At 40.2% G+C, this 24,976-nt stretch overlaps 1 protein-coding gene across 4 annotated transcripts in view; it reads left to right on the top strand.

The window, feature by feature from the left end:
* Positions 1 to 24,976, top strand: part of raraa (retinoic acid receptor, alpha a) — a 296,464-nt gene that overhangs the window by 224,092 nt on the left and 47,396 nt on the right. Inside the window, exon 1 of one of the 4 annotated variants that reach the window (XM_024284345.2) lies at positions 8,023 to 8,200. The exons of the other annotated variants lie outside the window; for them this stretch is intronic. Coding sequence (XP_024140113.1) covers positions 8,023 to 8,200 — 178 coding nt within the window. Of the gene's footprint in view, positions 1 to 8,022; positions 8,201 to 24,976 lie in introns of those variants that run through there. 4 annotated transcript variants of the gene reach the window in all.

Below are 24,976 nucleotides of genomic sequence, written 5' to 3'. Positions count from 1 at the left end.
GCTGTCGGGGAACACGGTTGTTGGGTTTGGCTGGTGCCGTCTGTACGGGCTGTCCAAAACCAGCTGTGCAAATAAACCCAGAAACTCTAAAGGCAGTAAAAGGAATAGAGGGGTTGCACACGGGCTGTGGATTTTCAGGTAGGTTTGAAAGCAAACAGGCACACACACTCGAGGGAATCGCGGTACAAGGAAGTCGGCAGCTTGTAGCAAGTGGGACGGAAGGGGGGCCGACCCAGGAGAGGGATTATGGCGCTGATCATCGCCGTCGTCAGATAATGCCGCTGACGTGTACGTGTTTTGTCCCACCGCCTGACAGGACAGCACAATCGTTATCTCAGGGTTTGTTGCTTTTCAGATCAGGACACATTTCGGTGCTTCCTGCCTGACATCTCGTCCCTTATCCCCCCGCTGTGCTGCTTTATTAGGTTGCTGGGAAGATTTAAGAAAGATAGAAAGCTTTGCAGAGGCTTGTCCCGGCTTCTTTTATCGTCTGGGCATTAGCCATCTGCTGGTACATGTGCAGGAGTGCTTGGGGGGAGGTGTAGCAGTGAATGCCTGTAGTAGCCACTAAGGCAGACAGGAACTCTAAAATTAGGCCCTGGCCACTCTAACTCCAACATGTCTGGCCTTATCTTGTCAGGGTATGGCTTTTACCCAAACAAAGTGTTGTCCTAGTGATACAGCAGGTCTGATCCTTTTTTTCCCCCTCTTTTAAGTGTCTCCAGGCAGTTGTAGCTTAGCACTTTTCTCCCTGACTTTAAGATAGTTTGATTGTGTTTTGATTTCGCTGTCCACTCCAATAAAGAGCACACTGTGCAGGAAGTTGACACGGAGCATGGAGGGGGGAAAATATGTCTCTAGAGTGCAAGAACACAAGGGTCAAAGGACAGCTGATTGCAGATGTTGGTAGATTTTCTCCAGAACTCCAGTTCTCACTGAACAAGTTGATTCCACGTTTGCAACCCCCCCCAAAAAAGCAGTGCTCTCCCTCCTCCTTTTATCATCCCCAATAATCCAAATGACAAAACAACCCTATTGTTTGTTCAAACCTGTCAGCTCATCTCCTTTGGAAAGGAATGGCCAGGGAAGCACTTTTTTTTTACTACTTCTAACAGCCCTGATTGGACTGAGCGAGACGGAGAGTGAGGGCAGTAAAAATAGTTTGACACCATCAAGGTCCAGCAAGCAATCTCTTTTCCACCCTTGCCCATAAAACTCTTTGAATTCCTTCCTAAAATCCTCCTTTGACTCTCCCAGCTTTCCCTCCCCACCTCTGGCCTCATTTGAGGCTTTGCTCCGTGTTTACCACTCCCGGTATTCCTCGATTATTTTTGCTCCGTCAGTCGAGTACCTTTCTGATCACCATTTTTTCTTGGACTTTATGCCCTTGGTCGGCATCTGAGACCTGACTTTCAGCGACAGCTTAAGGGATTGGAGCTCAATCTCTTTCTCTCTGACTTTACCACTCCAAAGTACTTTTCCATGTTCTCAGGAGTGTGGCACTTGTTGATGCCGAAACATGTTCAGCCACCTGGACGGGTGTGTAAATGTGGTCTGAACCTCTTGTGGCTCCACTCTTTCCTCGCAGTGTTTGCTCTGTCATGAGGATACAGTAGAGACCACTGACAGCTCTTACTTTCCCAGGTTCCGATGTATTTGTCGCACTCTGTGCACTGAGTGCAGCAAATTTAGGCCAAGTGGTTTCTTCTAAATGAGTCTATACGTGTGAATTTAGACTTTTCAAAGCAAGGTTATCGTGCCCTTTGCTCTCTGTTGCGTTTAACTGGCCTGCCGACTATGTGCCAGTTTTCTATTGACGTATCGATCAAACTATGCTCAAATGATAGGTGCTTGCAAGCCCTCATTGAGGGCTGTTCCTGGTTGACCTATTACGTTACACATTACATCTATTGACCAAAAATTTAGCTGGTGGCAAAATGGTACCATGTCAAATGTTAATGTGGATAACTTTACAGTACGAGGCGATGTCTGTATCAGTCTGCTGATTTAACACTGACATTGGTGCAGAATCAAGCAACTCAGTTGAGTCCATTGTGTTATTTTTTTAACGATATAACATCAGAGCTTGAGGTTCAGTGTTAACATTCTTCAAATTACCATATTTACCGATGACGCAATTAATAAAAAAAAAGCGGACAAGCGGCTTTCTGCCGATATGGAACGCTTTACATCAAATATGGAATATGTTTACGCTATTAGCTTAAACCTGCTAAATCAGAAAAATGGGTTTGTGGTGATTTCCAACACTTAACATTAAATGCGTATTGATTTTCACGTGGATAAGAACATTTTCAGAATTTTTTGGAATTACATTAATTTTAGAAATAGTTGTAGTAGTTTGAAGAGCCCATGTTATTCACTCTTGCTCTGGTATTAAAGAATTAAACCAGAAGTCAGTTAATATATTTTTAATGTATTAATTATTTTAGGAATTCTTTAGGGTGATTTGGTTGGACATAAACCTTATTAATGTTCAGAGACAGCTTGTGGCAGCATGTGGTAAAACCAGTGACAACACGGTCAACAGTAGGATGCAAAACAAAATTATTTCAGAATAAGAGCATTATTTTATTTTGAAAATCTAAATTATAAATGAAAAATTCAAGTCTTTTTATTTATTTATTTTTTTTCTAGAATTTGTTAGCAATAATATTTCAAAATTAAATTAGTTAGTTTATAACCATGATGGAAGGGTGACTTTTGGGTAACTCAGTTTTGAGACGATGGCTAAACAGTATTTTATTTAAATTAGTGCTCTAGGCTAACTTATTGCACACATTTTTTTTTTCTCTTGGGCGCATCAGCATTTCTGAACCGGATTTCATTGAACAGCAGAATGTTGCAGGGTGACTTTTTGTTCTTAAATTGCTGTCCATTTGCCGCTGAAATAGAGAGGAAACACTTGGGCACTACGTTTATCGCACCATGAAATGTCTTTTATAGATGCACTGAGCTTTCTCAGCGTTTCAACTCCAAATGTTTTAGAACTATTGGCAGCTATCGTCTTCCCACACGATAAGCACAATGCATTATATCATTAGATTTACTCTACCTGTACTTGAAAACTGGTTATACCACCTTTTGGACTGCAAAAAATAATGCTTTAATTTTCCACATCACAATAATTTTAAAAGTCTGAATCTGTCCTTTCACTTTTCCCTCACACTGCACTAAAATTCGCATTAAAAAAAGTTAAATGAGGCATTGATTACATCATCAACATCCTCTTTTTGTACGATCAAAAACACAAATATCACCTAATGTGATATTTCTGTACAATCACTGGTTGTTATGCCATTGATGGTATTTATACTCTCAATTTAACTAGTTTCTGTCAAAAAGAATATTCATTTTTTTGGAGAAAACAAGTTTATTCTGAAAATATTATAATCCATTGACCATATATGGAGATCTGTAAACTATATATCATCAGTACAACAAAGAGTGCCTCCCTTTTTATTGATACCCAGTTGAAATGACTACAATTATATAATGAAAGTTCCCTTATTGTCCTGACATTGATTGAAGTCAAGAGTTCTGAAACGGCACTGTGGAATATGGAGAACCACCAACAAAACTCACACCTGGTGTTGATTGCTGCACCAACTTTGTTGGTCACTCTGCCTCCTACTACAATAAAGTGCTGAAAAATTGAACCAGTATAACTGGCTGCTGCTGGACCGTGCTGAGGGAAAGGTTTCTAATCGAAGTACAAACACTATGAGTCCACGTCGACGTGCAATAGAAGTAAAAACTGGTTCAGTGGGACTAAATCTTTATCATTTTAAGGCCTGAAATTACTTAAAGACCCACTTTGATGATGATCATAGTTTGGGGTTTTTAACATGTTCTTGTGGCATTTTTCTGATGATATGTAAAGAAAATTACACCTGTAGTGTTAGCTTGGAGTTGAGAGGGGCTCTAAGCTAGTGGGAGGGGTGTAAACAGAGAGCTCTCCGCAACAAGGAGGGGAAAGGGGGCGGGGTTGCTCTTAGCCAACGGTTCCGCCCAGCACTTCTGCTATGTTTCTAATGACATAGGAGAAACTATATCCAAGAAAACAACAGATTTTTGGATTTTGGCTAAAAGAAAAACTGGGAACACTTTGAAAATAGATCAAAATGTATTGAAAAACTTTAATATATTAGTCTATACATGTGAAAACTTTAATAAAGACTGTCAATCTGTCTTTTATTCTGTTCTCATCATCTGAGGCTACTTCCATTGACGAAACTCACTTCTGACAGCAACGTTTGCTAATGGAGGCCACACACGTACAGATATATCTGGACCCCAGCCAATCAGAGGTGACCCTGTGTCTTTCACTATCTCTGATTGGTTTAATCAGAGATAGTCGCATTCTAACTTGTACAAACGTTTTTATACGACTGTAGATTCCTCTTGGTCACACCATTGAGAAATAATCTAAATTTGGCAGCAGATTGGTTTAATCTGTTACTTCTCCCAGCTCTATTAAGTAATAGTCAACAGTCTGTTATCTCTCTGATTGTCTCATACAATCAGAGGGTATCACCCAAGGATGAATGCTCTCCCCTCTGAGAAGAAGGAAGAAATTAGCATTTTCTGACGGCCATTACTCAAAGGGGTTAATCCCGTCAAGGAATGTGTGGCTATCAATGCAGCCTGCGGGTTGCCATGGCCCGTGGATCGGCTCTTATCAGGGAGGGTAAACACACCGGGGCCCGCATTAAGTGTCACAGTCCACGGGGGCGGAGCAGCCAGAAGCCCCCCTGCCAGTGTCCGTGCTGATAATTCTTCACCAAAACTGCGGTGGTCAGACCCAGCTGTGGCCGCTGGCTCAGGTGTAGAGCCAGCAGGGAGGCGGGATGTTGTTCTGCCGAGTCAGTCGGGTCCAGATTAAAGCGTAGCTCTGTGTAAACGATTCCAGTGTTTTCTGTCACCTCGGTAACCTTTTGTTTTTGTAAGGACACGGGAGATAAGGGTTGGTTTCACTGTGATTTTATTGTCATTTTTAAGGTTTACTTTTACTTTTTGGTGCTTGATCCTCATTTGCATGGGGTAAAATCAGGATAAAGTGACTGAAAAAAACAAATTGTATAAATAAAAAAAATATTGACGATTTTTCAGTCCTCAATTTACAGTTACAATTCAGAATTTTCATCTAATTTTAAGTGGGGGTGGGGCTTTTAGTCTATTATTGGCTACTGGGACACGATTGACAGCAGGTGACAGAGGTTGCAGTTATGTTATTGCCGCTTTATATCGGCATCTGTTGCATTGACTGTATATAAGAACTGGACCGAGTGAGTGAGACACCATCCATAGAAAATCGTTTCGCTCCAGCCAAATGAAGTCAGTTCAGTCGACGTTTTTTCGGTTGCGGCTGTGTTAAAGCCAGAAACCGTCAAGAGTCCATCTGAGTCAACATTTCTACCATTGTGGCCAATCAGGAAAGAGCAATTTTGAATTCTACACTCTTTATTAGAGGTGATAGTTTATAGTTCATTCAGTTTTATTTAAATATCACAATACAGTCATCTCAATGTGCTTCACACAGATATTTATACAAAATCATAAAGTCAGTCATAAAATATAAACAATATCTGGTTACTAAACTGGGCATCCCTGCCCTTAGACCCTCCTTCTCTGGAAGAAAATACAGAGCCAGAGGTGAGGTCCACTGCCAAGAACAGCAGCATAGATGAGCCACCTGGAATCTGGAATCTCTCCTGCTCTAAGCTGCGAGACGAGCCAGAGGCGAGGTCCACAGCTAAGAATAGAAGGCTAGAAGTAAAAAAAGGTTCTTTTGCCGTTCGTACTATATTTTTGTACCTTTTTTATGATAATTTTAGATTAAAACTACATTTCTGAGTATTTATATCCCTGGTCTGCTCCATTCTGATGCAAACGTTTTTGTTTTCCTCGTCTGAGCTGACTCAAAACTGTACAGATGGATAGCTCAAATGTTGGTCGCCATTTTTGTTGCCCTGCTAATGTTAGGGTTGGGTTGAGAGGCTAACAGGATGAACGGTGGGATTATGGGAAATAGGTGGAGACTTACTTCCAGGCTACAACTCTGAGGGGAATTCCTGATGAGCTCCTGCCACTCTCCAGAAAATATGTCTTAGAAAATGAGCCAGAGGCGAGGTCCACCAAGAACAGAAGGCCTGTAGTAAACAAGGTTCTTTTGGCTTTTAGCATGTGCTTGTACCATTTTTTTATGATGGAGGACATATACAAAAGAAGTAAAGATTAAAACTACGTTTCTGAGTATTTACAGCCATGCTCCGCCCTAGTCTAATAGAGACAAATAGATCCAGGAATGTCTTTGTTTTCTCCGTCTGAGCTGACTCAAACTGTACAGATGGTTAGCTCAAATGTTGGTCACCATTTTTGTTGCACCGCTAGTGTTAGGTTGGAGTTGTGATGGGCTGTAAACTAGCGGGATAAACTAAGGGATCACTGGAAATAAGTGGAGACTTACTTTTGGGCCACAACAAAGGTGAATTTCTAATAAACTCCTGCCACTCTGCAGAAAATATGTCTAAGATAACGAGCCGGAGGCAGGGTCCAGAGCCAAGAACAGAAGGCCTGAAGTAAACAAGGTTCTTTTGGCTTTAGCATGTGCTTGTACCAATTTTCTGTGCATCACTTGGCTCTGAAAAGATAAACTGCTCACTTTTCCGGGGAGTGTTGCAACTTTATTGGAGGAGTGGATCCCCGTGCATGACACGGCCGCACGTCTGGATGATAAGAATGTTGCAGCGGTTAATCAGTTCTGAATCGAATCGAGCGACTTGTCTCAAGTGTCCGTCACTGTGACGGGGTGACTTTTCCACTTTGTTTTTGTTTCTTTTGGTGCGTTTGCGCCACGGCGCCTCTCTGGGCATCACTTGAGGAAACGTGTAAGGGTGTTACTCCGGGTGTACAAGGTGGGAAACCTTGAATAATGTGGGATGAGAGCGAGCCACGGAGACAAATCCAAGTCAGGCTGTGGGTCACCAGGAGGTGAGGCTGCCTTCTTCCCTGGGTTCAGGAAAAGTTCAGCAGCATAGCATTAGGCAAATTAGGGAGATGGAGGTTGGGGGAGAGGAAAAAAATCGGAGGGTAGGAACTGATGAGGAGCATGGGGGTCAATTTGGATGGAAGGAGGAGCATGGATTTGTTGAAAAAGGACAAAAAAAAAAGAAGTTGAAAAAACTTCCAGGAAAGGGAGGATGGAGCGCGCGCTCTGTGGGTGCAGATCCCAGAGACTAATTAATAAGCTTATATAACTTCATCAAGTCCTCAAATGCGGTTCTGTTCAGAGAGGGGACCCTCTGAAAGGGTTAAAAGTGGGAGGGGCGTCGCATGAAAGGCGCTTGGAGAGGGGGGGCAGGAGCAGAGCCCGTCGGGGGCGGAGCCTGAGCCCTCAGCTGCTGCGCCTTGTCACATTTCTGCAGAACACGGCAGCGGCGCGCTTTGCTGCGGGAAGGATCCAGCCCTCTCTGTCCCGCACCGACGCACGCATCGCCCTCCGAGCCCGGATGGAGAGCAGCCTGTGACGCCTGAGAGCCGCCGGTGGCCCGCAGCACCAGTCAGAACCGGGGCGCGCGCGCGCTAACGGGACAGCCCGACCCCGAAAGGACAAGTCGTCGGAATTTCCACAGAGATATTCCAGCGGGTCAGATCGACTACTTCTGCGGGGATAGAGCCCCGCATGCGGCGCGTTTGAGCGGGGGAAGTTGCGGTGCGTTTCTGCTGCTCGGACGGACACAATGCGGGCTGCCCTCCCCGATCTGACGGCGGATTAAGGCTCCTCCAGACGGTCGTCGCTTCGGTTCCCGATCAATACGAAGATGCCAAACGCCCCCATGCCCCCCCTGGGCTCGGATTTACCACTTTTCCCTCATTTTTGATGCAGTTCCCCCCCTCCATCTCCTCCCGTCCGGCCCTCTCTTTCTACCTCCGCGGCTCGGCTGCGCGCGCGTCCGCACTCGGCTTTCCTGGTAACGCTTCCCCGCCGCCTCCCTGCCGCGTATGATGTACGAGAGCGTGGACGTTGTGGGACTGAACCCCAGCCCGAACCCCTTCTTAATGATGGATTACTACAACCAGAGCAGAGGATGTTTGATCCCAGAGAAAGGACTGGTGCCCGGGGCGCCTCATCCCTACAGCGCGTCCATCAGGAACCAGCACTGGAACGGCTCCAACCACTGTAAGTTGTGCGTAATTGTGCGCATTCCAAGTGTCACAGCTTGCTCGCAATACGATGTCCCATCAGCGCGCTTCTCCGCCGCGATATATATACTTGACCCACTTTCTTGTGTCTGTGAACAGCGCGCGCAGGTCTGTGTTTTCCTCCAGACTGCTGCGCTCTGATCCAAGCCCCCTTTAATCTGGGGCTTTGGCGTTCCTGAAATATGCACTTAATACAAACAATGTTTGGAAGAAAAGATAATCGGCTCAAACTTTCCTTCCAGAGTTAGCTGCTTCCTCTTGCAACTTTATTGCACTGAAATGTTTTTTGGGGGTTTATTTTGACTGGCTTTTATTGCCAGGGCTCCATTCTTTCCCTCAAAGGAGCTGCACCACATGGAGGCCTTTATGCAACACTTCTGTTGTCTTTCATAGCTGGAGGAGCGTAAAAAGCCAGGGCCAATTTCCTTCATGCAACAAAGAGGAAATTTTGACCAAAATAAATTATTTTTTCCGAGCAGACGCCTTATCGAACCGGTCCACGACTCTTGCGGCAGCATTGATTCAAACCATGTGAGCTCGTCTGTGGGAGACTGTGGGGGTTTGGCCTAGGAAGAGACCTCTGATCCCTGGACTCCACATTGTTTTGCTCAAAGGAGGAATTGTGTGTGTGTGTGTGTGTGTGGCAAAAAGGGAGGTCCTCACTTCTCAGGAGATTTACCTGGTCCCCGGTATGTATTAAATAAAAGAATTTGTGTTTTGGAGAGATGTTTGTGCTGGAAAGTAATAAAAAAAATTGAATGCAATGGTGTGAGTGGCTGTAAGCTAGCGGGAGAGCATGTAAACAAAGAGGTCTCAGTGTAAGGGAGGGGAAAGGGGGCGGGGTTGCTCTGTGCCAACAGTTCCAGCCACTAGTGCTGGACGATATAATGATACATATCGCGTAGGTGACAAAATATTGTGCCATTTCTCTTCTATTGTTTTTATTTGTTTTCTTTTGTGCACAAATTTGTTTTTCTTTAAAGAAACTTGAAAAAGGTTTCTTATTTGTAATTACTCAGTTACCTGAAGATATAAAGTCAGAGAATAGTAAGTTATTTTGAAGGAATTGCTGCCACAAAATTAAACTTGATATATAATATTTTTATTTTTAGCTATAAATGGCTTAGTTATAATTAAAAGACCATTGGAATCACTTTGATAATAGATAAAAAGATGATCAAAGCAGGAAGGCACGTCCTTACTTCTCGGGGGATTTACCTGGTCCTCACTATGTAATAAGTACAAGAATATGTGTTTGTTCTTTAAAGTAATTAATTAAAAAAAATGAATGCAACATCCGTCTAAAAGGTCCAAAACATCTGGCTTTATCAGCTTATCAGGAGTTTTTAACATCCCAAATTCTACACGAGGGTCTGACTATTAAAAGCGCAACCAGTGAGGTTTCCACTGAAGTGAATCGGGCCTAAAATGGCCTTCTGGGCCCATTAAAGTAGCAGAGTGTTAATCCAGATGAATGCTTCATCCCTGGCGTTAACGGTTCTGCAGAGGTGCTTCTTCCTCGTCCTCTCTCTGCAGACTGTGTCTGCAGAGAGAAGACGAGGAAAAAGCACCTCATTCTGTTCGGTTCCGAACACCAGAGTTGAAATATGCTTTTTTTTGCCTCTGCAGAGTTAGGGGCTCATGCATGAAAGAATGTGCATGACCTTGTTCACATGACTGTCACACACTAAAAAGGAAAAAAAATAGGGGTATGTAGCGCGGAGAGGGATCGGAACAAAAAGAAGCAATCAGTGAGTGATGACGAGCTTTTTTACCGGTCTGTCTTCTGAGGACAAAACGAGCAACATGGCTGTTGTGTGTCAGAGCGGCGAGTAGCTGGCAGCCTAATCTGGCTCATGTGGTATTTTAGTGCGGAAGTCCTTTTGCTTCAGAGATGAGGCCCGCAAAAAACAGATGGTGCTTTATTGTTTCTCGGTGCAGCGGCCTGTAGGAACAGGATTCCTTTTCAGTCGTGTTGACTGAGAAGCTCGGTATGAAAGATGGATATTTTGTTGGATAAATAAAGGACAATCGGGGAACAGACGTGTTCCTAATCCTCTGGACTGTCTGGATGTACAAAAATGGGGGGAAAAAGTCAATGATCCTACTGGATTTGCAAGCGTTTTGCATCAGTGATGAAAAGTGTGTTTTTAACATGTTTTTGTTGCATTTTTCCTCATATTGGAGGACGTATATTAAGCTTAAAATTCTATTTCTGAGTATTATTTTTTTCAAGTTGTTGTGAATCAATATGCCACTTCAAAAACAGCGTATTTGTGATGTAGAAAATAAGAAACAACAATAAGATTCCACTTGTAGACTACTAGATCCATGAACGTCTTGGTTTCCTCTCCAGTTTCGTTGCACCAGGAATGTTGTGTTGGAGGTGTGAGGGGCTGTAAGGTAGCGGGAGAGCATGTAAACAAAGAGCTCTGGGAGGGGAAAGGGGGCGGGGTTGCTCTGTGCCAACAGTTCCGCCCACTGGTTCTGGACGTGTGGGGGATAAAATGTTTTCTATTGTTTTTATTTATTTTTATCGCTGAACTTTTTGGACCAAAAATGTGTTTTCCAACAAAGAAACTTCAAACTGTTTCTAATTTACTTGAAAAAAATAAAGTTAGAGAAAAGTAAGTAGTTACACTTTGGTCAATTTTTTTTCAGAAAATAACAAAAAATATACTTTATTGTGGTAAATTGTGATATATATTGTTAATGTGATATAAAATAATCTATGTGCTATTTTTTTTTTATCTCGCCCATCATAATTAAGATGCAAATTTCTAATGAATTACTGCCACAAGATTAAACCTAAAATATTTTTTTAATTTTGGCTAAAATGACTTAATTATAATAAAAGACCACAGGGATCACTTTGAAAATAGATCAAAAGATGATTGGAGTTGCACTTTAAGCTTACTTGTTATTGGATACCAAATAATAATAATAATAATGTGTCAAAATGCGTTATTAAAAAAGACAAAAATTAAATCTCTGGAGCAAAAAGTAATACTCATACTGAGCATGTATGCGTAGGATAACTAAGTATTTATTCAGATTTAATTGGAACATTTGAATCTTACAAAAGCCTGATGAAAACTTCAAATAGACAGCCTTGCCTTTAGTAAAAGTTTAATTAACTTAACTACTTTTTGCTAAGGGTTTTTACCTTCAATTAAAGAGATTTTTGACAGTTTATCCAAAACAATTATCATAATTTCACATTTTTTCACTGAAAACACTTTGAAAATAGATCAAAAGATGATTGGAGTGGAACTTTAAGCTTAATTGTTATTTGATAAAATGTAAATCTTGAAGTTTATTATATGAAATATTCTTCAGTACAAGTATAGGAAGTCTGCTGTAGAGCATGTAGGTGTCGTGTAGGAAGTATAATAACTCAGTATTTATTCAGACTTAATTAGAAGATTTGAAATTTACAAAAGCCCAACACGAACTTCGAGTAGTAATATGAGTTTACTTAAGTAAACTTCTTTTTGCTAAGGGTTTTTACCCTCAATCACAGGGGTTTTTTATTTTTATTTTATCAATGCAAAACAATTAATCATAATTTTACTTTTTTAGATTACTGAGAAAAGCTTTAGAAATATCTTCGAAAAATTATTGGAGTCTAACTTTAAGCCTAACACAAACTTCAAGTAGATGGCATCACTTTTAATATAAGTTTACTTAAGTAAACTACTTTTTGCTGAGTTTTTCTGCAAAATAGATGATCGTGATTTTGCAATTTTTAAAATTTAGGGTAAAAACAGCATATTTATTATATTGATTATAATAGTTAATATAATTTATAGTGAGGCTTAAAGTTTTTTGTTGCTGGAAACAAAAAGAACTTCAGCTATATGGCCTCACTTTTTTTTAAACTACTTTTTGCTTAGAGTTTTACCTTAAATTAATGGGATTTTTTGAAAGTGTATGCAAAACAGATGAACATAGTTTGTTTCTTTTTTTGTATTCTTGCCAAAAACGGCACATTCATAAATAAAAGTTCGCTGAGAAGACTGAAAATGGATCAAAACATGATGGGAGGAGAACTTCCAACATAGTTTCTACAAATCCTGACAGTTTTTGAGATAAATAGTCTCAACCGCTGGATCAGATTTTCTAAAAGATAAAGAAATCTGTTAGAAAGACAAAAAAAGAGCTAAAATGCTCTTAAGTGCTGAGCGTATTTTTATTTTTTTTTTCTCGGGTGTGGGGGGTATGAGGGATGTCCAAAGCCTCTCAGCCGGCGGCGACAGTGATTTAGTAAGAAAAGCACAGGCTTTTGTGCTCCAAAAAGAGACGGGAGAGATGAGTTTGTCCGCAGTGAAATGCTCGCCTTCACCTTCAGGTGAACATCAATAACATATTTTGGCACGGAGGTATGTTTGCAATGACGGTGGCGGCGGCGGGGGGTGAAGTGAGTTCAGCGCCGCTGCCACCGTTCTCCTGGGAAAGGCTGCAGGGCAGCATTTCACAACCTGCCGTCACTCGCTCCAAAAACAGCACCTTGCCACCAACCTTGAGAGCTGCTTCTGCCCCTCCCACACCCACTTTCATGCAAGTCATCATTTACTAAATTGAGATGCCCTCAGAGCGGGAGTTTCACCCTGCGAGCAAAAAAAAAAAACAAAAAGAAAGAAGAAGAGGCGGGGGCGTGTTTTTGCTCGGCTCCCGTGCGGCGTACTGTATGAGGAACGGGTGTGTCTCGTCACCTTGAATGTTGGCAGATCAACAGGCTTTTCGACACGCACAGACAATGGTAGCCGATAGGTAACCGGGATTACATATCGGGGGTGGTGTTCAGCTTTTTTCCACACAATACTAATAGTATCCAAAAGTACAGGTTTCAATTTGTTTGAATGTGTCGGATAGTGCTGCCACAAATGATTATTTAATAGCGACTAATCAAGGATTAATTTGTTTTCCTGATTAGTTGACTAATCGGATCATTCATAAACTGGGTGTAAATAAAGCTATCACAAAGATTATTTTAGTAGTTGACTAATCACTGATTATTTTTTCCGATTAGTCAACTAATCGGGTCATGCGCTAATTGGGTGTAAACCAAGCATCTTAACCATCATTAGCTTAGAACTAACTAAACTAGATGTGTAGCATTACCTGCTATAATGCTAGTGTGAATCTTTAAAGCTAAATTTGACCACTGAAGGTGCTAGTGCTGATTGCTAAAAACACTAAAATTGATAGCTAAAAATGCTGAAGTTGATAGCTGAAAACGCACAAGCCGAAAGCTGAAAACAATGAAGTTGGTAGCTGAAAACGATGTTGATAGCCGAATATGCAGAAGCCGATAGCTGAAAACTTTGAAGCCGATAGCATAAAACGATTTTGATAGCTGAATACGCAGAAGCCGATAGCTGAAAACTTTGAAGCTGAAAGCTGAAAACAGTTTTGATAGCTGAAAACCCCAAAGCCGATAGCTGAAAACGATGTTAATAGCTGAAAACCCCGAAGCCGATGGCTGAAAACGATGTTGATAGCTGAAAACCCTGAAGCCAATAGCTGAAAACGATGTTGAGAGCAGAAAACCCAGAAGCCACCAGCTGAAAACGATGTTGATAGCTGAAAACCCTGAAGCCAATACTTGCAAGCGATGTTGAGAGCTGAAAACCCTGAAGCCAATACCTGAAAGCAATGTTGATAGCTGAAAACCTTGAAGCTGATAGCTGAAAACGATGTTGATAGCTGAAAACCCTGAAGCCAATAGCTGAAAACGATGTTGAGAGCAGAAAACCCAGAAGCCACCAGCTGAAAACGATGTTAATAGCTGAAAACCCTGAAGCCAATGCCTGAAAGCGATGTTGATAGCTGAAAACCCTGAAGCTGATAGCTGACAACCCGTTAGTTGATATCTTACCTGCATGAAGCTCAATGAGGCAAATTTTCTTTGTGATTTGGGGCTGTATAAATAAAATTGAATTGAATATCTGAAAACCCTGAAGCTGATAGCCAGCTAAAATATTAGCTAAATGCAAAAATAGCTTAAAAAAACAACAAAAAACTAAATTAACCAAAACAGCTAGCATGTAGCTGAAATATTAGCTAAACTCCAAAATAGCCAAAAAAGATAGCATAACTTTAAATTTTATTACGCTCTGACTCCATATAATATAAAGTAATGAGTAATCGACTATTAAATTAGTTGTCGACTAATTGTGGCAGCTCTAGATGAAATAAAAACATTTAAGCCATCTTTAGCCGTGAACTTGAATTTTTTAAGCTCTATGTTAACTACAAATAAAGACAATTTGGTTGATAGTTTTTTAAACCTTTAATGGATCATTCAGCGTCTTTCCTTCATTAGTTTATGGCATTAAAACAAGACTGAAATCTAATGAAAAGAGGGAACTATTTTTCTCTAAAGTTGGCATGTTGTTAAGGTTCCTGAGTCTTCCTATGGCTTCCTGTGGCATCACTACCGACCCGGATTAGCACTACTGCGCATGTGTTTGGAAGACAATGGCGGACGCGGCATTAGAAATCACGCATTTTAGTTTTTAGCTAACAAAGAAAAAAGAAACAGACTTTATTGGCTATTAAATTAGCCGTCAACTATCTTAATAGTCGTAACTTGTGTCAAAATATCATTATTGTGATACATTGTGACATTTAGTCCTGCGATTGATTCTTGATGGGTTCTCACCAAGTATCAATCTTTTATTTTTGTTTGACAAGCTGTAAAGCGCTATATTCTTAATTCTTTGATGTTTTTTGGAGGTTGCAAGACTGGCTGTCACCAATGTGCCTGGCTGCTATTTGAATTATTCAATTTTGTTCTGTTGTTTGCAACAATACTGCACAAAGTAGTGACACTGCTGTTCATGTTCACAATTATTAACACAGAATTTTAAAGATGATTCCAATTTAATTGGTGTCAATGCTTGTAAAAGTCATAGAATTACTGATTTGAGTAATGTTGAACAAAAATATAAATTATTTGCTGCACAAAATAAGACACAAGTTGTTTATTATGATTGTGTTCTAGCTAAGAGATAAATAGGGATATATTTTCCTAAAAAATATGTGTCCTTCTGTATGTTGTGAGTTATTAGAGATCATTTCTACCACTTATCACAGTATCGTGATACATCATGAACCATGTATTGCCATGTATACTCGTGAATAAGTTCTGGTGCCAGATCAGACTCTGCCCCCGTTTGGTTTGACACTAAATCCTCAAACAAGGGTTCAACACCCGATTGATAAGGGCGCAGTGACAATGGGGTCCTAATCTCACCATCAATACCTGCATTCTCCTCCTGCCCTGAACTCAGATGCACAAGAGAAGATCAAACCAGTTCAGGTAGGAGGCAGGTGGAGCGCGCGGGGGGGTGGGGGACTGCCCTATAAAATATTCATAGCCTCTTCATTTAAATCAATTCCTCTCTACAGGGCCAGTCAAGCATCAACTGTCAGAAATGGAGCTGGGCCTGTTGTAATCACTTCTTTACTTATTTCTACAGATGGCTTGTTCGCAATGGGCTCTGCATGGGTAGTTCACCAGAACACTCTTTCCCCTTCCCCGTCTCTGAGGGCCCATATTCAGGTTTTACCCCCCTCCCCGCTACCATAATGGAACACCATAGATTCGTCTGAGTATTGAACCGCGGGCATTCATCACCCCAGAATTCATCTGCAAGGCGTTTTCATTCTCCAAAGTGTCTCTTTTCTCTCTGCGTTCGAGCCGAGCGGTCAGTGTCATGATTAATCTTTAATGCCCGCCTGCTCTAATTTTCACTCATATTTTACAAGATTTTTTTTAATGTCCTCAAACCCCCCCACTCCTCCCCCCACAGCTGCTGCTATATATAGAGCGATTCCGTGGTACGCAGAAAAACCCTCCAGACCAGATCTCCAAAACTGTCGCTTTCACCCGGCGCGCTCATCCGGCCTCCCCGTGGGGCGTCTGTGACAACTGTGCACATCTCCAGCGTGTACGCCGCAGCGGAATGCCCTCCTATTTTGAGAGTGGGACAGCCGAGGAAATAGGGTAGAGGTTTGGATGCTAAAAATACAAAAGAGCCCGTCAGTTTCTGCCGGAGCGAAAAATAGCCGCGTGTTGCCGTCGTCTCAGTCAGCTTTGTTAATGGAGGAGCCGCTCGGCTCGACTTTTTGTTTAATGCATGAAACAAGTTCTGAAAAGAAGTCTGATTCACTCAGACTTCGCCATATTTATAATATGCACACAGCAGCAAAAAAAGGCCCTCGGCTAGTTTGTGAAGCAGGAAGACGATCTCTTCAGATAGAGCAGCGTTTGTCAGCGGAGTTTTTTTCAAAAGAATAGGGAAAAAAAAGCATCTTGTATATATGAATGAGTTTCTCGTGTCACGCTCTGGTGTTGTCCGGGCTTGACGCACACGGCTCTGTTCCCTTTCCCACACAATCCTTTCATATTCATTACGTGTCTGGCTGCAGCCCGGCCTCTGACATTTGACTCCTAAAGACCCACCTGGGACCGGGATGGAATGGACTGCCAGCAGTGAGTTGGAGGTGAGAAGGCAGAGTGTAGTGGTGGATGGTGATAGATGGGGCAGCATGTTCGGCCCAAGCAAGGCTGACACGCTCGGGTTACCGGGGAGCTTGTTGACTCGGGACCCTGTTGGTGCGATGCTTTATGCATTGTGTCTTTTGAGAATAGTGCTGCCACAAACGATTGTTTTATAGTCGACTAATCGGGTAATGTGCAAACTGGATGTAAAGCAGAAATCTTAACTGTAATTAGCTGTAAACTAACTAAAGACTGGATATATAGCGATATATACCCTAGTGTGACTGCTGTAAGCTGAATTTTGCTGCTTAAGATGCTGAAATTGATAGCTAAAAAGACTGAAGCTGATAGTCAGAGAAAATATTAGTCAAATGCCAAATTAGCCAATAAACTGGCTAATAAAATTAGCCAAAACAGCTAGCATGTAGCTAAAATATTAGCTAAAGTCCAAAATAACCTAAAACAATGAGAAATCCTAAAACAGCCAAATTAGCTAGCATGTAGCTGAAATATTAGCTAAACTCAAATAGAGCCTAAAATTAAAAAAACCTTTATTAGCCAAAATAGCTAGCATGTAGCTGAAACATGAGCTAAACTTCAAATTAGCCTTAAAAAACCTTAATTAGCCAAAATAGCTAGCATGTAGCTGAAACATGAGCTAAACTTCAAATTAGCCTTAAAAAACCTTAATTAGCCAAAATAGCTAGCCCAAGTAGCTGAAATATTAGCTAAACTCCAAATTAGCCTAAAAACAACAACAACAAAAAGCCGAAATTAGCTAACATAGCTAGCATTTAGGTTAGATATTAGCTAAACTCCAAAACTGCTTAAAAAAACCCAAAAAAGCCTAAATTAGCCAAAAAAGCTAGCATGTAGCTGAAATATTAGCTAAACTCCAAAATAGCCTAAAAACAACAAAAAAAGCCGAAATTCGCCAAAATAGCTTGCACTTAGGTGAGATATTAGCTAAACTCCAAAATTGCTTACTAAATACAGCTAGCATGTAGCTAAAATATTAGCTAAAGTCCAAAATAACCTAAAACAATGAGAAATCCTAAAACAGCCAAAGTAGCTAGCATGTAGCTGGAATATTTGCTAAACTCCAAAATAGACCAAAAAGCAAAAAATAGATTAAAAATTAAAAAATCCTAAAACAGCCAAAATACCTAGCATGTAGCTGAAATATTAGCTGAACTCCAAATCAGCCTAAAAAAAAAATAGCCAAAATAGCTAGCATTTGAGGTGAGATATTAGCTAAACTTAAAAAATGCTTAAAAATTTAAAAAGCCTAAATTAGCAAAAATATCTAGCATGTAGCTGAAATATTAGCTAAACTCTAAATTAGCCTTAAAAACCTTAATAAATGCCAAAATAATCCAAAAAGCTAGCAGATTGCCATTATAACTTGCAACTTTACTAAACTCCATATAATATAAAGTAACGACTAATCGGCAATTAAAATAGTCATTGACTATTTTAACAGTCTTTTAGTCGTCGATTAGTCGACTAATCGTGGCAGCCCTCGTTCAGAGATGCCCTGTAGCTGCACAGCTCAGAACAGGTTTAGGAGAGCAGAAAAACCCAAACGACGGGATCCTGTTTCCCATGAATGGAAGCTCTGTGCTCTTCTGATATCAAGCAGCCCCTTACTTTCAAATAGAGATATTATTTTACAACCTTTGTTGGGACCTGTTGGGAGCCATTGTTGGTGAAATACTTTGGCACACAGACGGATAGTCGCTTGCCATTTGTCAGAGTCTCATTCGATCCTTTCAAATTGAGAATAATTGAACAGTGCTCCGGTCAGCTGAGGTTGCTTCCACTTGTGTCTGATATTCTCCCTCAGATAAAAGCCTCACTGTGGTACTGGCCTTCTAAAAAAAAAAAAAAAAACGCCAGACAGAAAAATGTTCCTCCTTCTTAGTAATCTTATTCAGAAGCGGTGTCAGTCCGGATGTCTCTTCAGTCTGGGAGGAGGGTTGTTCTGATGAGGAAGTATGCAACCACACTGTGTTCAGAGCGCAGAGGGTACATTCTTTTATTCCATCAGAGTTTTAACAGCGCCGTGCAAAAAGCTTTTTTTCATATCGGACTGAAAAGACGAGGGAAAGGTAGGATAGAAAATTGGGGCTTTTTCAATCATGGTTTTGAGCAAGAAAAACATTTTTCTTTTTCGAGATCCACTCTGAAAATTGTGTTTTTGTGGCATTTTTCTCTTGATGGAAGATGAAAATTAGGCAAGTATTTCTTTATAGAAATTGTTGTGACACAAGAGCAGACGGAGAAAAAATAGACTTTGGAAAACAACTTATTTGAGATTAAGAAAATACGCTATGTGGGTCACATTCTGATTCGACTAGATCCTTTTTCGTCATTGCGCGTTTTCTATGGAGCTAAGTTGGGGCCGATATCACTTGAACCCTAGATAAAACATATTAGATTTTTTTTTTTACCCCAAAAACCTTAAAATGTCTGAGACTTTTTGCTATTCTCAAATAAATGTAACTATTTTCAGCTTTAAATGTTCAATTTTTTATTTTTCCAAACTAAAAATGTCAATTTTTCAGTTTCTGATCTTTTTTTCACTTTCTATTTATTTTTATTTTTTTTCAATTTTGACATTTTCAGATTCGGAAATGAGAAACAAAAAAGAGAGTTGAAAGTAAAAAAAAAAAAGGATTTGAAACTGAAAAACAAATTTTGTGTTCGGAAACCTAAAAAATAGCATATTTGAAGCTGAAAAAATACATTTATTTTTGAATAGCAAAAAGTTTCGGACATTGTAAATTTTTTTGGGCCAAACACCAACATGTTTTATTTGGGTTTCAATTAATATTGGCCCCAGTTTAGCTCCATAGTTTTCCACTGGTAATATCAGGTTAAAAGTGTGAGGGGCTGTAAGATAGTGGGGAGAATGTGCAAACCAGTGGGCGACGGGAAAGGGAGGTGGGGTTGATCTGCGCTAACGGTTCCACCTACAACTCCGAAGTGAATTTCTTTCAAAAATTGATCAATTTAATCTGTGAACTATTCAGTATTGTATTAAAAAAAAAGTTAGGACCTCGTGGAATCTCTGAACCACTAGCCACTACCATCCCCCGCACACACCTGGCGCGCATTATTTAAACGAACAAATTGTTTTTTTTTAAAGTTCAAAGATGTTTTGTTTTTTATGAATCGGCCTCAATGAGCATATATATATATATATATATATATATATATATATATATATATAGTTTGATGTAATATGTGCGTGAGTGTATATTTATGCTTTGAAGTACTTTATGTATGTTTTACCAAATATACATTTTGAAGCTTTTCAAAAAACTAATTTTAGGCTTTTATCTTGTTTTTTTTTTCTTTTTACTGATTCGAAAAATGATACTAACCGAACCAAACCATGAGCTTTGTGATCCGTTACACCTCTAGTTATCAGCCCTGGGGTGAATTCTGATGAACTCATGCTGCTCTGCAGAAACTATGTCCTAGAAAATGACTTGTGACTGGCTAAAATTGTATAATTTTAGTTAAATGACCACTGAGACCCAAAGGAAAGGGCCCATACTGATGAAAATTGGGTTTTTAGCATCTTTTTGTATCATTTTACTGATGATGGAGTACATATATAAAGGTTTCTTTTTGAGTATTTCTCTTTTTCAAATCGAGAATCAGAAGCACATTAAAAAACGCAGTATTTATGATGTAGAAAATACTTCATTCTGATGTATCCACTTGTAGACAAATAGATCAATAAACATATTTGTTAACCTTGTCTAATATCGCTTGGGAGTTGTGAGGTGCTGTAAACTAATAGTGATGGTGACAGGAAGGGGGGAGGGGTTGCTCCACAGAAACACTCAAAAATGAACTACTGCTGCCCTGCAGAAACTATGTCCTAGAAAACAACTTTAATTTAGGCTAAAAACTGTTAATTATAATTAAATAACCACTGGGACACACCATACCGATGAAAATAGTGTTTTCTTTGGTGTTTTTAACATGTTTTTGAGTCATTTTACTGATGATGGTGGACAGATATAAAGAAAATTAAGCTTAAAATTAAATTTTTGAGTATTTGTTTACTCAAATTGTTGGATATTAGGAGCACATAAAGAGAAAAAGCTGTTTGTGAAAGATTGTATTTATGACATACAAAATACTCCCTTACGATGGATCCACAAATAAATCCATGTACATCTTTGTTAACCTCGTCAAAACTGTCCAATATTGCTCGCCCTTTTGTTGCACCGGTAATGTTTGGCAGGAGACTGATGATGGTGACAGGAAGGGGGGAGGGGGTGCTCTACATTAGTTAAATATCCAGTCATTAAACATTTGATCGGACTGATTTTTTTGATTGCATTGCCCTAATGAACTCCTGCCGCTCTGCAGAAACTATGTCCTGGGAAACGACACTGTTGGTTTGTTTTGGCTAAAAACAGTTTAATCATAATTAAAAGACACTTTTAAAGACCCACTCTGATGAAAATTGTGTTTTTGTGGCTTTTTCCTGATGATGAAGGACATTTATAAAAGAAAATGAGGCTTAAAAATGGCATTTCTGGGTATATGTTTACTCAAAACAACATTTTACTTGATAAAAGCTGTTTTTTTATGTTCTCTACATCCTCATGTGTCGTTCTCGTTTGGTTCATCACCATCAGACTCAATACAGGAAATACCGACCAGCTGTATTAGCATTTTCTTTAACTTCTCTTTTGTGTTGTGCCTTTTCGCTTTGACCGCTGTTGTCAGCTTTCAACTCTCTGGATTAGTCCCAGCGTTTCCTCGCAGCGCGGCGGTTGATGGAAAGCCTCCCTGTGATCTGCGCAGATAAAGTCAGGGGCGCGCGAGCTCTTTGAAGAGCCGACTGATGGGAAAGCGCGCTCCCCCGGTGTCGTCGAGTGGTGCTAGCGTCTCCTTTAGCCTCGGCGGTGACGCTCCGCTCTGCCCTCCCGCCAGACGTGGGAAACCTTCGCACAGCGATGCTGCCGCGGCGGCGGTTCCACAATGGAGCTGGATTATGGTGTCTGGACTGTCAGCACCTCTCAGCTGAAAGAAAATGAGAGCGAGATGGATCTGAAGCTCTGGGGGGGTGGCATTTTCAAACAGTAATCTCTGTGGAGCCTTTCAGAGAGTTTAATGTCATTTTTGGCCTCTAGATTTTTGCCCTTTTCTCCTTTTTGAACAAAAAGCAGCTGAGCGGGGAAGGGGAGGGAAAGAATGAGGAAATATGTGAAGGGATACAGCCGGGAGAAAGAGCCAGCATCGGCTCAATGGCTGATATTATCCGTGTTCTCGTGTTACTGATGGGGACTTGGCCCGCGTCCAGTGGCTGCTAACAGGCGGCTGGTGGTAAATTGAGTTTGCCACAGAATCTCTGTCTTATTTAACATGTCACAGCAGTACTTTCTTAGCGTCTGGTGGCGTCGGTTATTCTTTATTTGTCATGAAACAACAACCTTGTGTGTGATTTTTGGAGCTCAGTCGCTTTGGGAAAAACCTCACAAGATGGCCTTGTGACTTTCTCTGATAATTGAGTCGGTTCAGTTGCAGAGATCAAACACACAAACAAGTGTCTGGAACAGGGAGGCCACAAACGATTATTTTAATAATCAACTAATAATAGTTGACGAATCGGATCATGCTTAAAGTGGACGTAAAACACACATCTTAACCAGATATTGGATTGGACACTTTTTGTCTTTTCTTTATTTTTGTATGTTTCTCACTTTCATGCTCCGTTGGTGTGTTATTATGATACCAAAGTCTTCTTAGAACTTCCTGTGACATCACTGCTGACACGCATAAGCACGACTGTATGTGTGTTGAGGACAATGACAGACATTAGAAACCAGGGACCATAGTTTGGAGATAAAAAACGACTGATCGACTGTTAGATAAGTTGTTGACTATTTTAGTTTATTTGAGTCTATTTGAGTCCATTTTGACTATTTTAGCGTATTTGAGTCTATTTTAGTATATTTAAGTCTATTTTGACTATTTTAGTCTATTTGTCTATTTTAGTCTATTTTGAGTATTTGAGTCTATTTTGATTATTGTATTTTCTTTTTATCTATTTTGACTATTTTGGCTTATTTGGGTCTATTTTAGTATATTTTAATCTATTTTGACTATTTTTGTCTATTTTGACTACTGTAGTTTCTTTGAGTCTATTTTGACCACTTTAACTTATTTGGGTCTATTTTAGTATATTTAAGTCTATTTTGACTATTTTAGCTTATTTAAGTCCATTTTTACTATTTTGGCTTATTTGAGTCTATTTTTACTATTTTAGTTTATTTGAGCCTATTTTGAGTATTTGAGTCTATTTTGACCACTTTAAGTTATTTGAGTCTATTTTAGTATAGTTAAGTCTATTTTGAGTATTTGAGTCTATTTTGATTACTGTAGTTTCTTTGAGTTTATTTTAGTCTATTTAAGTCTGTTTTGAATATTCTAGTCTATTTTGACTATTTGAGTCTATTTTAGTATATTTAAGTCTATTTTGACTATTTGAGTCTATTTTGACTATTTGAGCTTATTCTAGTCTATTTTGACCATTTTAGCCAGCATAGTCGTGACCAATCGACTAATCATGGCAGCCCTATTCTGGACTGCTTCAAAAAGTAGGAATGCTATTGGATATTGGCTCCATTCACGCAGTTCAGATGTTTTATCCCGATCAAGGATCGGATATTTATTTTTTTTGTCATCATTTTGATCTGCGCTAAATATTTCAAGTGTATTATTACAGATAAATACTCTGCATATCGTGAACGAATCGCGGTATTTTGTTGTCGCAAAGCGCAGCGGAATACAGCGCCAGTTTGAGCAGGAGGTGCACAAAGTAAGTTAAAATAGGTAAATTTTGAAAGATTCTGACTTTTTTTGTTTTAATCAGGGGCGGAGCTTGAACATTTTAAATGTGGGGGTGGGAGGGACTTAGGAAGGATTACAATTGATAAAAATACATGTTTCTAACAGTTTGTTTACTTGTTTAGGGAATGATTTCTTAACCTTTGTCAATAATGATAGAAGTGTTAATAAAGTATCGGATCGTGACTCTGTATCGGCAAATTCTCAGTCGAATCGGGGCAAAAAAAATCGAATTGGGACATCTATCAAAAAGGGATGTATTAAGTGGAGATAAAGTGTCCTCGCCCCCCAGATTTTGCCTCCTCACTCCGATCACCTCTAACAAACCTCCGCAGCAGCATCCATCCTGAAAGTTGCTCCAGAAGAAATCTGCTCCATCACATCTGCCCGCTTTCATGTCTGTAATCCCCCAGAAGTGAGAGGGGCAGCCTGGGAATTTTGGTCAGCTGACTTTAAAGAGAGAGGAAGAGAATCCGAAGCCTAAGCCCCCCTCCTTCCGTAAAGCCTGCAGGGATTCTCCGTGGGCTTGACATAACCAACCTCACCTGCCTGCACTGCTCAGCGAGGAGTTCCATCAGCCGCTTTCCCTGAGCTGGCCTACCAGGGACTGTTTGATCTTACTGTGGAAGATGCGGCTTGCCCGCTGCCTGGCAGGCAGGGAGAATTCCTTGATGCTGGGGGTTGGAGAGGTGGAGCAGGCTTCAGTGGAGAGGCTTAATAACTGTATTAACATCGGTGGCTCCCCGAGGAGGCACGCCTACACGGCAAGAGGGCTGAGGTTAGGAGGCTTTTCTCTCACTTTCAGCTCTGGACTAACTTTCTCCTCGCTGTGGTTTCTGATTCAAACTAGAGGTTTGTTTGTTTGTTGCCACATCTTTTCATCTTTTGATTTGGCTGGCTCGGTTATTGTGAGAATGTTTATTAAGCATTTACACTATAGGGATTCTCCTGCTCCTTTCTGAACGTTTTTCTGTGCATAAAAACTCAATCACACTTTCAGCAATTTCAGCAATCTTAGCATCAAAACATTCAGCTTGTTCAGGACATTACTGCTTGTATTTTTGGTATTCAGAAACATAATTTTTTTAAATATTGAGCAAAATAAGAAATGAATGAGAAAGTCTTAAAATTTTAATTTTTTAGTAGATTAGCAACAAGACTTTAAATATATTCATGGATTGTTTTCATCTTTTATAGTCATTTTTTAAAGATTTGGAGTTTAGAAAATATTTAAGCAACATGTTAACGTTTTGTTATCTACTTGGGTTTTTTAGGCTAATTTAGAGTTTAGCTTCTATTTTAGCAACATGCTAATGTTTTGTCATCTCCTGTTTTTTTAAGGCTAATTTTGAGCTTTTCTTC

The sequence above is a fragment of the Oryzias melastigma genome, linkage group LG19 (genome assembly GCF_002922805.2).
Source record: "Oryzias melastigma strain HK-1 linkage group LG19, ASM292280v2, whole genome shotgun sequence".
Classification (NCBI taxonomy): Eukaryota; Metazoa; Chordata; class Actinopteri; order Beloniformes; family Adrianichthyidae; genus Oryzias; species Oryzias melastigma.
The sequence above is the reverse complement of the archived record's forward strand: the minus strand, read 5'-3'. Positions and strand labels throughout refer to the sequence as shown.